Source organism: Drosophila virilis, chromosome 3, assembly GCF_030788295.1.
Source record: "Drosophila virilis strain 15010-1051.87 chromosome 3, Dvir_AGI_RSII-ME, whole genome shotgun sequence".
NCBI lineage: Eukaryota > Metazoa > Arthropoda > Insecta > Diptera > Drosophilidae > Drosophila > Drosophila virilis.
This window is the reverse complement of record NC_091545.1, coordinates 19709174-19721816: the sequence shown is the minus strand read 5'-3', so window position 1 is coordinate 19721816 and position 12643 is coordinate 19709174. Positions and strand designations below refer to the sequence as shown.

General features: G+C 44.9%; 1 protein-coding gene across 3 annotated transcripts; it reads left to right on the top strand.

Annotated features, from left to right (window-relative positions):
- Positions 1 to 2175: 2175 nt before the first annotated feature.
- LOC6622043 (uncharacterized) lies at positions 2176 to 12625 on the top strand. 3 transcript variants are annotated; one of them, XM_002047925.4, is made up of 7 exons: positions 2176 to 2747; positions 8743 to 8810; positions 9812 to 9928; positions 9991 to 10441; positions 11048 to 11629; positions 11692 to 11887; positions 11952 to 12624. In XM_002047925.4, exons 2-7 carry the CDS (start codon positions 8790 to 8792, stop codon positions 11980 to 11982), a joined length of 1398 nt encoding a protein of 465 aa, XP_002047961.1. In that variant the 5' UTR covers positions 2176 to 2747; positions 8743 to 8789; the 3' UTR covers positions 11983 to 12624. The 3 variants fall into 3 exon arrangements, with proteins under 3 accessions (XP_002047961.1, XP_015030563.1, XP_015030561.1); XM_015175077.3 differs by lacking the exons at positions 2176 to 2747; positions 8743 to 8810 and adding an exon at positions 9594 to 9751 and having other exon boundaries at positions 11952 to 12625; XM_015175075.3 differs by lacking the exons at positions 2176 to 2747; positions 8743 to 8810; positions 11048 to 11629; positions 11692 to 11887; positions 11952 to 12624 and adding an exon at positions 9597 to 9751 and having other exon boundaries at positions 9991 to 11012.
- The last annotated feature ends 18 nt before the right edge of the window (positions 12626 to 12643 follow it).

Sequence of the window (12643 nt, the reverse complement as noted above, 5' to 3'; positions counted from 1 at the left end):
TCAGATTTATTAATAGCCAGTGGCAGCAATAACTACTACAACAATATACATCAGCTGAGTATCCAAAAGCTGCACGAGAGAGCAAATTCCGCAGGCTGATATTGAGTAGCAGCGACAGTCGCATGGCTTCTGAACCAGCTCAAAGCATACGAAAAAGCATTGTATATATGTATGTATAGTCATTTAGCATGTGTGTGTGTGTGTGTGCATATACATCTTAAAGCCAGCATTGACACCATGCTTTAAATGCGTCACAATTCGTTGCACACCTACACGGAAGAGAAACGAGCCCCAATAATCGATCAATCGATTCGCACGCTTATCGATAGTAAATAAAATGTATGTATGTATGTCATTTGCCAAGCACAATACCGGGAAAACCCACAGTAATTGACATGAAAATGAGTTTTTTTACCAGCTGTTTACTGCTTGACTTGGCCACAATGATGCGTCAGAAGCTGTCGCCTTTCAAGCAAAGGCATATTTCTTAAATTTGTATAAGATATATGAATAGTACATACATACATACGTATATATGTATGTATATATGTATGTACTGCCTGGTCACTAGCACGCCCACACATAACGTTGCCTTGCCGCTATTTGCGTTCGATTTATTTTCCAAATCATTTCAGGCGTGGGCAACAGCAACAACTCTGAGATTCACAACAGAGGCAGCTGAGCATATAAAACTAAAATATTTCATATTTAAATTTTGCATACATCCAAATATTTTGCTATGCGTGAGTCTACATACGTTTACCTAGAACAATGTGTGTATGCATGTATTATATACATGCAAATATATGCTTATAAAGTTTTAGCGGGTGTTTCCCGCCTTTGCGCGTGGCGAGTTCTGTGCTTCAAATATAAGATTTAAGTTTTTCACCCATTTTCCGCCTATCGTCAACTTAAATTTACCCTTACTATCTTGAATTCCACATCTAACTTTGTATTGTTATATACTTAGATTACTAAGAAAAAACAAGGTTTAAGTATAGGTGGATCTACGAAAAGTGTGAAACCAGATGAATTTCCACATACATATTTAAAAATGATCGTGAAGCCCATCGCATGGTAAACAAAAAAAGGTTGCAACCGTATTCATATTCGTGGGTGGAAAAATATGTTCATAATTACGTACTTACCTGTAAATCTACATGGATAGATATTTTATAGTCAGCCATCATAAGACGAACATTTATATAAACACATTACTGAAAGAACAAAAAATGTTAATTAGTTTAAAAATGGTTTACAAAAAAAATAAAGTTACAATCAATAAGACATAGCATAACTAAAATATGTACCAGATTTTTTATCGGCCACCTTCTTCGTGATAGCCATAGTCACCTTTGCTCAAGTTGCTGTCTCCTCATTGCTGAGACTGAGGCATCCTCTATAGTTGCAGCCGCCCTCTTCTACTTAGTTGAAGCCGCCTCCTCCTTCACATGAAGTGAAGCCTACGCGGCTTACTTACTTGAATTCATGAGAATCGAGTAGTAGGGCGTTAGGTAAAAATACGTTTTTTTTTCAATTTGCAACGCAGCTAGGGGCAAATTAAATTGCAAAATTGGAGCCCGTCCATCACATAAAGTGAATATTTGCGCGTCAGTCAGGATAACCAGATTTATATATAGAGTTATATTATTATGTGCTGACAATAAGAAAGCAAATGGAATTTGTGGCCAAGCCCAAAAGCGTTGACATTATCATGAGCACTGAGTATGTGTGCACATGTACATATCTGGTAATCAGCTCAGGCTCCTTTTTTGGGGGCACCGAGTCTACCAAAACAAATACCAAAACGGGAGCCGCACACGATGAGTCGACAATTGCAACTGTGGATCATGGCTGCGCGTTGAGCGACGGCTCAATTGTCCGGCCGATTGCCTTCAACGCCCGCTTGCCAGCCAGCCAGGTGTGACGGCTCTCTTACCTCACTGTGCGCCCAGTCCAAATGCCGTGATTATATAACCATGCAAGAGTTTGAGTTGAGTCGTTGCCGAGTCGAGTCATTTCAGTTGGCGCGCTTCTGTTGTGGTTGGGCAGTGCGCATGCCCAGAATCTGGTGCTTCATTCATGGCGCTCGGCTGGCATTTTCACTCAGTTTGCCTAGAGTCCAGGTCTGGTTGGGTTAAGATTTTGTCTCAGTTTCGGTCTCAGTCTGTGACCAGCGTTTGAGGCGTATTGCCGCTTCGGCTATCCGGGGACTCAGCTCTTTTTTTTTGGTTTTATTCTCGCGCCGTTGTTGCGGTTGGACTTTGTTATTTTGTTGTTGCTACTTCGTTGGTTTTTCCAACCGCCCGCTCGCTCCCTTTCGATACACAACGTTTTTCTCAGCTGCAAAGCGCAGCATAAGATATAATTAACAAGCCCCAAACATATTAACTGTCAGCTATTTGCCAGTTAAACGGCATTTCAAATGGAAAAATTTGAAAAGTGGCAACAAAATTAAACTAAAACAAAAAACAGTAAAAAAAATTTAATTCAAACATCATTTTACGCTTCGGTCAACGCGGCAGCAGCTCTCCGGCGCTGGCGTCCGTTAAGTTCTCGCGCCGTGTGTGATATAACAAGAGCCGTAAAGGAGCGACTGTCACGGGCGATTGCCTGCATCTACTTCACTTCGCGCGTCAGCACCCTCCAGGTGCTCTAGCTGCCCATGGAGCAGTGAACGTGGGCATTGGGTTGCCTCGAGACAGCAGCAGGAGCAGCCGCAGCATTAGCATTTTTTGCCAACTCAGGTATGTAGCGGCAACTGCTTAAATGTTGGCTCCCTTGGGTCTAATTCAGCTGCTCCTCAACTCAAACAATTTGGGACATTCTGAGCTCGGCGTCACATTTGGGGCATTAATGCAAACCTAAATGCGTATATTATTATGCTGCAGGATGGCGTAATTTGCAGTTAATTTTTTGTCGGGTAGTTTCTGCGAAAAGCTGGCTGCACGCAACTTTGAAATTAGCGTAGCCCGGCACTCTCCTTTAAGTAGAGCCATCGCCATCGAAATGCGCCCCGCCACACGCCACACGCGTCGTATGAGTAATGTGTTTGGCCGTGTCACAACCAACGTACCCCTCACTGTGTGTGTGTGTGTGTGTGTGTGTGTGTTTGTGTTTTGGACTGTAATTTGCTGTGGGTCTAAATTGGTGTGAAAATGCCTCCAAACGTGCCATACATTTGACTTTTGCTCTGCTAAAACCCATTCCATGGCACTCGACCAACCAAAGGCGCTTTCACAGCTGAGCGAGGCATTCATTTTAGATGACAATGATTGGGGATTGCTGATTGCCGATTGCCGGAGAACGTCGACTGAATGCATGAATTGAATTCACATGCTCCCTGCTCGGCTGCAAATTTACTCGTTTCCCATTCAGTTAACACACATACATATGCATATTTACCCATGGACAAGTAAATATTTCCCCGAATAAATGAGGTGTGGGAGTTGTGAGAAATCGGATATGAAATAAATTGGCGCGTGAAGGACTTTGCTTTGCTATCTCTAGCTTTTAAGCGGGCGTGGCATTATTGCTTTCGACAGATTTAAAGGTAGTTTCGACAAATTTAGATGGGCACTATCGAAAGGCGCTTTAGAGTTCGATAAAAATAGATATTGTTGCTTACGAAGAATCGATTAGCTTTTGAGATCGATAAATATAGATTTAGTTTACGATTACTGTGCACATAACAAGTCGTGACATATCGTTTCGTCCTTAAGATCGATAAATATATAGATTTTGCTAAAGACCTTTTGTAGACGTGGCAATCGTAAAAAATCGATTATCTTTTAAAATCGATGGGACCTACTCCCACTGTAAGCGTAGCAGTTCGTGATACATCGATTAGCTCTTGATATCGATAAGTATCGAACTTGTTTACGACCTCGATAACTATCAATTCTGCCTACGATCACTGCGCGCGTGGCAAATCCTGAAGGATCGATTAGAATATACGACCTCTACAAATAGCTCTTAAGATTGATATAAAAAATGTTATCCTATGATCCCTGTAATCGATTTTTTCAAGCTTTCAAGCTTCTCTGAGTCCATGAGTTCGGCGACTTTATGTGTGGGCATTCGTAAAGGGTATAGAATATAAAAGAAACTTATTTGTATAAAGGTTGCTGTTCGCAACAATTAACTTAACAAATTTATTTTACGAGACCGGAGAGAAGCTACCCGTTTGCCTGCCTGCCTGCCTGCCTTTCCCTCTGCCATGTGCACTGAGCCCTTCTACCTCCTTTGGCCATTATCATTGTGTTCAGGTTATAAATATAACGAGCTCAATTAATTATCGCGCAATTTCCCTTGTTGCAAACAAAATGTAAGCAGTTTGTGTCGTTGTCATCGTGATTTCATATGCAGGCCCAAGCCAGATTTCCACGACTCATTTGCGGCATTAAAATTAATTATTTAAATTAAGCACTTTTTACTGGAAAAGTAAAACTGCAAAGTTTCCATTTCATTTCATAGCTGGTAGCCGACACATAAGTGAGTCCTGCTTTTGTCCCAGCTGTATTTGTATTGGCTCTCGACCTTCATGCGCCGCCAGCCTGCCTCCGTGTGTTCCCCCATTCCAGGCGTGTTTAGGGAGCACAATTAGCTGGAACTGGCAACTGGCTGGGACAGAATGCAGAAGCATGCGGTTAATTAATTGCCAGCATTTGACCAATGCAAACTCAAATTCCAACATGGACAGGCTCCGTGGAGCACATTCTCTAACCCGGGCAGCTGCTGGTCAGCATTTAAGATTGCCTTGCGCGCCATTTTTCGTGTTTGTTCAGGATTCATGATTGTTTACATAACTTCGACCGGACGCCGTTGGCATTGTAATAAATCCTCCCGACGCAATTGGACCGATCAAAAGCACATAAAATCAGCAGTTGCTTCACAGTCCCCCACTTTAACCACTTTCCAGCCAGCTTTCTGATTGCCCTTCGCTTGTATGCTAATCAACTATTTTATGACGGCCCGTGGAGGATGTGGGCAGCGGCATCGCTTACACTTTTTATGCCCTGTACCCTGTACAATTAACATGTGCATAAAAAGGTATTCTGATTTTGTAGCTGGCAGAAGCCACATATAATCTTCTGCATCTCCATCAATATAAATTCTTGTATATATATCCATAAGCTGCTTGTATATCACGACATCTTCTGTTCTCCAAAATCCTTATGGAGTAACATAAAATTTGGGTTGTTCATAGTTCAGTGCACAGCTGTACACAGGGCATCTCCTAGTCGTGCATTCGCACTTGTTTATCCTGCGTCAGTCCATTGACTTATCTTGACATTTGCCTAGCCTCAGACAAAGCGGCGCTGTTGTCCGTGCCCACATCTAAGTATTTTGTTTCCTTTGGGTTTTTGGCTGGCCCTTGAGCTTGTCTAAAACTGCCAGCTAGCAGCGATATAAAAGAAAACAAAACCTAATCGGCCGCATTCACTCTACAAAGTGTGTGTGCGTGTGTGTGGACATTTTCCGATTGTGTGTGCTCCGTGTTGTTGTTTTCTTAAGGTTCACAGGCCGCCGGGGCTGACATTTATTACAACACTTTGCACAGTTCGTTGAGCTCTGGGCAAACAATTGAAATACCCTGTTCGGGGCCGGGTCACACGCGCAGTTCCGTAGGCCCCAACCCATCGAAATCCCAAAGCCAGCCCAATAAATTGCACCACAGTCCAAACCGTTTCGTGCCGCTTGCATGTATTTATTTTATTGCTAATGTTAAATGCCTGAGCGGCATAATTGACTGCCCCGTTGGGCTCTGACTGTGTCCAGCAGTTGGTTGTATCCATGACGGAGTCGGAGACATAACCTCGCGACACGCCACGGGCCGACATGGCTGGTTCTTGTTTTTGCAACTATTGACCCGGCCGCAAGGCCACAAGCTCGGCTAATTTATGGCAACTGGTTTTTTCATTCGGACCACATTGAATTACACGGCTAACCATTAGAAACGTATAAAAAAAAAATAATAGAAGAAAATAACTATTTGGTAATGACAATAAAAGCAACGATAACACTTATTGCGATTGCCGCAGTCCGAAGTGACGGACTAGGTGATACCCTGCATTCGGCAGGAGCTGCCATTACATGCATACGAACTGGCTGTGCGGGTGTATAGATAGACTCCCAGTGGAAGGATATCGACTGGACTCAAGAAGAGAGCTGCTTCTTGCTGGCTGTTTTATATATTTACCCTTTAAATAGGTCCTGGGTAGAGTTGGTGGCGGATCTTATTGGAACAAGGCCTGAACTCAACGCTTGTGCCCGATCTGGCATGAATTCGTTCATTTTTAGAGGAATCCTGTAAATAGATAAGTTCAAATGGAGCTTCTTTCTCAATTAGTTGTATAGCTAGCTCGGAAGATGGCTGAGATTATCGCCAAGGTTCGAATTCTGGGCAATATCTCTTAGTATTGCATAATATGCTCCTTTAGTAGCTATTTTTGCCGTATCTAACATCTTGTGTAGGTGATAAAAAGCGCCAGAAAATGAATTCATTTCGATTAAAATGCCTTGCCAATTGGTTGAGTGAAAAAATTGGCACCAGACTTGTGACAAACAGAAACATGACTAGGAAATACCCTGTGCTTGACTCAAAAACGTATTCAGTATAAATCATTTACCCAAGCTCAAACTTGGCTTTGGCTTTGCACTTCAAGCACTTCCGACTAGATCTCTCTCGAGCTGCATATAAAAAGTTAATTAAATGCGATAGTCGGAACAAATTCTTTTACATACAGTTAGAATCTTTTTGGCACAACTACCCCATTTCCCAATATCGGTGGTTGCAGAAAATCACAAAATGAAAAAATCTACATTTGGCTGCCTGCAGCGTTTCTAGGTGGAAGTATAGGGCTGACAGTTCGGCGGCCGAAATACCATTTCCGTGTTAATATGGCGAACATGGTGCCAAAGTTTTTCCCTTAAATTAAAACTGGCCATAAATTTAAATGTTGTTTCCGCTGCGCCTAAAGGTATACGCTCCTTTTTTTTTTAAATGGTTTCCGTTTTGGCAAACATACGAACCAGTTGCTATTATTGATTTTGTTTAATGTGCTTAAATAGATACGAATTGATCAGCAAATAAAGGGAAAGACTATCCAATGCTATGATAAAGTATTAACCGAATAAATTTAGACTATTTCTTGCGTTAGCTTACAAAGTTGAGAAGGAGCCGAACCCAACTGCAGCTGCCTAGCGTTGTGATTCTTTGTACCGACCCTTGACAAATATTCCGGGCTTAAACATGGCATCAAACTGTGCATATAAATCAAGGAAGGGGAAACAAAAGATATTCGAGAATAAATATATGCCTAATGTCTCCCAGATCTTATGCTTAGGAACAGCCGAACAGACGCAGCTAGTTCTATCCCCTCCCCCCCCCGTCCTTTAAAAGGATTCAGCGCTTGTAAAACTCGTTGGGTAAATGTGCTGTGAAATTGTCGAAATGTGAGAGCTGTTTGACCAGCGGATGAGCCATTACATAAGCTGTGTGGACAGCAAGCTCAAAAAGACACACACACACACATCGAGAAATCAATTGAATTGAGTGTCTAATGCTTGGATGCCTCCCACAGGGCGTAATGGGGGCGGGGGGGCGTTCTCTATTTTTAGACCGATTTTGAGGTGTTCGCTTGAAATTCGTGTTGGCGATGCGGCAGAGCAACTAACCAGCCACTTGTCAGATCAATTACCTGCGATGGCACCTGCTCAAGAGCTGACTGCTGCGATAATTTTAGTAATTTCTGCCTTGTGGAGGGGGAAAAGGCAGCTGTTGCGACAGGTAACGTGCCAAACGTGCCGTATCTTGGTGCCATCTTTTTGTCAGCCTGCGGTCAGGTGACAGTTGTTATGAAATTCAGGCAAGCGCCACTTTTGCTCATTGCACTCCAACTTGAAACTTATGTAAATGTGGTTGATTCTATTATAAAAGTAAATGTTCAGGGACAGGCACTCGAGCGGGATGTGGGTGGCGGCAGGGTTGGGCGTGGCAGAGCCTCTGCCTACGAGTTGCATAAGTCAAGGCTTAGCAGGCCAAGCGTCGTCTTGACTTTGTGATGAGCAAGCTTTTGTTTTCGTGGCCAAATGACAGACCAAGGGCCAAGTGAGGCAACCAACTGTTGCAACGGGGCATAATCTAGGCCTTGCCTACTTCTGGGGGCCACACGAACATCGCGCATCACGAAATGCTCAGTTGCCAAATATGAACTTTGGCATTCAGTTCCAATCGTAATGAGCTGCATGCCCCAACAATACTATGCCGCTTCTTCTACTATGTATGTACCCCCGGTTTGGCTGTCCGCCTGCCCGTCTGTGTGTCTGCCCGTCTGTGTGTCTGACAGTGTGCCTAACCCACTAATGAGTTGCAACAAAGGCAGCGACGTCAAGGATTGTTTACTTCCGCAACGGATGCGATGCTTTTGCCATTGTCTGCGTCTAGGCCACGTTTGTCTATCCGTGGAGGAGACCCGGCTCTGCTGCTCGGCTGCTCCTTGGGCCGCTTCTGCTGCGGGTTGTGTTTCTGGTTGTGCTGCAGGTGAGGGTACTTGTTGGCAGCGATGAGCCCATGACAGTCGCAACAGCTGCCACTTGCACTTTCATCAGGGGCAGCCCCAACAATATATGGTCGTGCTTGTCGCCTCCGCATTAGCCTTCACATGGAATTCGCCCTGAACTTGTCAAATAAATTTCTATTTGTTTTTTTTTTTTTATTTTTTATTATTATACTTTCAGGCTTTGACAATTGAAGGAGGTTGACTGCCACATTTAAATGAGGAAACATGGGGAATGGTATGAACAAGGTAAGAGTTATGCATGCTGCCAAACTGAACGGAACCGAACGGAGCTCAAATCAAGAGAATTGACAGAAATGCTGTTGTAATAATAAAAACCCAATGCCAATTCAATGCATTTTACAATACAAAATATCAGAAGGTTGGATTGCAAGCGCAGCCTTTTCTGTGCTCTGAATCTCTTAAGAGACAGACGGAAGTATCTTCGACTATATATATATATATAATCTTGGTCGAGTTGACATAATCTTGGTCCGTCTCTTTGTCCGCAAAAGTGCATTAGGAAAATCTTAAACAAGTTTATTTCAAATGAACAATAGCTGGATAGCTCTTCTTTAACTCAAGGCATTTCTTTGCAAGGATCGGTTGCCTCCATTCTTCGTTGCTTTTCTTCGCAGCTTCTCTGAACTTTCTGGGTGCTTATGATGGATCAGATCTGTCTACTTATCCCGACCTATTTCGTCATTCTAGAGTGTTCCCGTGTCCAGTATAAAAACTGCATTAGATGAAAGTTCATTTCACCTTTCCGTCTCCAAATTCAATTCACCAGATTGGGAGATAGCTTCTGTGTCCCTCCGGATGATCGTCTGAGAATCCTATGATTCTTCATACTTGGATCAATTGCACTCTTAAGTACCTCATCGTGGTTCCAAGACCGACGACTGGGATGTTCGTCAGTTCGGCGGTGAGTGCAGGGTATCTTTGTGTCGCGCACTTCCGAGTGTAGGGCTCACTCTTTCGTGTTTCAACATAGTGTGCATGAAGGGTCGACCCTGAGAGTTAGTTGTCAAGGCCAGTTGCCTGTAGCAACAACAAATAGACAACAAACAGGCTTTTGTATTTTCAAATAAACAAATCCAATCGTGTATATAAAACTTTAAGGCCTTCAATCGGCATTTTGTTTTCTTTTTTTTACCACAATTAACGAGATGAATTGGCATATGGGAAATGTAAACGGACGATTCTAACGCTAATTCTGTTTTATTAAACGTGTTCCCTTTGCTTGGCAGGTCTTGCCGGGACTATATGTGGGCAATTACCGCGACTCCAAAGATTATCAGCAGCTGGAGAAGTTCAAAATCTCTCACATTATAGCCATACATGACAGTCCAAGGCGTCTGCTGCCGGTATGCATCTGCCCGAGCTTGAGCCAACTAATTTGTATCTAACTAATGGGGTCCACTTTCAGGACAAGCACTATCTGTGCGTTATGGCCTCGGATACGCCGGATCAGAATTTGTCGCAATACTTTTCGGTATGCAACGACTTCATACATGCAGCTCGGCTACGCGAGGGCAATGTGCTGATCCACTGTCTGGCCGGGATGTCCCGCTCAGTGACCGTCGCCGTGGCTTATATTATGACGGCTACGCATCTGAACTGGAAGGAGGCATTGAAGGTGGTGCGCGCTGGTCGCGCAGTGGCCAATCCCAACACGGGCTTTCAAAACCAGCTGCTAGAGTTCGAGCAATATAAACTGGCCGATGAGCGTCGGCGGCTGAGAGAGCGTTTCCCGTCATCGGCACTGGAGCAGCTTGATCGGATCAAGTGTGGACTGGCGCTGGATAATTATCAGGAGCTGTTACAGAACAGAGACATATGCGAGGGCAATTGCTCTCGCGGCGAAAAGTGTCCCACAGGTGCGAGCATACCCGCTTACGCAATTGGCGGCTTCTCCATTACCGGCCGTGAGGCTTCGGGCTCGGGCAATGCCCAAGTACGGCAAAATGTTGCCTACACTCTTAGGTTCATCGTTGACAAATGGAAGAACCGAACATTTGAGCAGCTGAGCAGCGAAGAGATCTCGGTGTCCAACCTGGAGTCGGAGCTTGAGACAGACCTTGAAACCGATCATGATGACTCGAACGGCATATCCAGCAGCAGCTCGGGCGAAGAGCTTATGCCCAATGTGATCTACTACAATGCAGACGCGAACGTTGGCCGGTTTGTCAACAACCTGGACGAGAACGCAGAGGAAGATGAGCGGCACAGCCCATACACGGCTCACATGAAAAGATTGGCTAAAAAGTTCGAGGAAAAGCAGCGAGCCACCACGCCCCCTAGGCAGAAGGTTGCCGTCTCCGCTAGTCAGACGGCCCGACAAACTCCAGTCAAGCGGCCGCCTAGAAAACCGGAGACCAAGCGCTAATTTTTCAAACTTACTTTTAAATCTAGTCTAATAAAATGTTTGACCAGCTTCTGTCACTGAAACTTTGCACCATTCTGTGCTTGTTCGTTTCCATTAGGCGTCTGCAACATGGACCCCACCAAAGGACTGTTCCGACGTCGGCCGTCGACCGCCTCCAGCACACAGTCCAGGACACGGGCCCAGTCCTCCAATGCCAACACGCACTCATCCTCAAGTACTTTGGGCGTCAGCAGCGCTGCCGGAGGCGTCATCGCGGCTGCCCAGTCCTGCCCCACATCGCCCAAGCACTCGCCTCTGCAGCGCCGTTCGGTAGGTAACGAGCGTATTCCCGAGGACGAGATTGCCTACCAGCAGCCAGCCTCGACGCTGGCCCCAACTACCTCCAGCGAGGCGGCAGAGTATGCGGCAGCCATCGAGGATGCACGTAGGGAACAGCGCCAGCAGCAGCAGCAGCTCCAACTGCAACGTTCGCCCTCGCGGTACAGCTACAAGTCAGGCGGCAGGGTTAATTCAATGAGTGGCACGGGCCAGGGCAACACAGCCGGAAGTCAGAGGGAGGCGCCAGCCGCCGCGGGGAACATGGGGAATGGAAGCGCACAGCTGCAGCGCAGCGCCAGCACCGTGAGCGGATTCGGCGTGCGACCACGCAGCAGTCCGGCGGGCCTACATGCCTATACGGGTAAATGTTTCCACTTGCACCTTGACGAACCGAGCTAAGATCGTATTGTGAATTGTTGCTAGGCTCGGTGCCCTCATCTGTTCACGGATCGCGGGTCGATCTGCGCGAGATTGACAAGGGTTCCGCTATCTACTTGGGCTGCTCGGCGCCGCGTGCCTCGACTTTGTCGATCACGTCGTCGCGTGGCTCATCGGGCGGTTCGGCGCCGCCCACACCATGCCACACACCTCCTTCCAGCCCACGGCACGGTATCAGAAGGTGGGTGGAGCGATAGCTCATGCTGGCATTGTCGACTCAACCAAGCTCTCTCTCATCCCAACAGATCGACCAGCCTGGCGAAAAAGACCAGATGAAGTTCTCAACGCAACGCAATCGAGTCGACGACTATTTTTATACAGCAGGACAAGCACGAGCCTCTGGAATGTGTCTGTGCCCACTTTGGATGGCTAAACCTGAACTTTTGGCTTTAACTAGACTTTCGGCATCAACTTGGTTAAAAAGGATATGCAAAGAACAGCCTGCAGCTGCATAATCTTAACTATTGGATGTTACCCTAAAGCCTATTTGTTATTTGGAAAATAATTAGAAAATTATGCCACAAACTGTCGCCAGGCGCTGAGGAAGGCAACCTTCAGTGTCTCCATTTAACGAGAAGCAACTAGAATTGGAATTTCGTACCAGATTTATCCATCATTCTGATGAACGGCAATCGGAAGAAGCCAAAGAGTTCACTTTCTAAATTATCACTATATACATATATTATAATGTAGGATAATTCTATTGTCCACAAAATCGCTAGTTACTTTCCTAACTTAATGCTATTGGAAAACTTAAAATCGCTGGCTTTAGCTTAGAATTGAGCATTCGTCAATTGAAGGGTGCAAAGCGAATTAATCAAAACTCGAAAAAGAGACAAGTTGAAATATTTATAAAATTGTTGACATACTATTTTTTCAGAGACGCATTTAACAAATACTGACATATACATATATATGTATATATATATATATATCT

Bases quoted from the DNA above. Each gene is read 5' to 3' on its own strand.
- LOC6622043 (XM_015175077.3), top strand. From the start codon at position 9,731: ATGAATTGGCATATGGGAAAT. The intron at 9,752-9,811 runs GTAAACGGACGA...TTTGCTTGGCAG, and splicing joins TGAATTGGCATATGGGAAAT to GTCTTGCCGGGACTATATGT. The intron at 11,630-11,691 runs GTAAATGTTTCC...AATTGTTGCTAG, and splicing joins GGGCCTACATGCCTATACGG to GCTCGGTGCCCTCATCTGTT.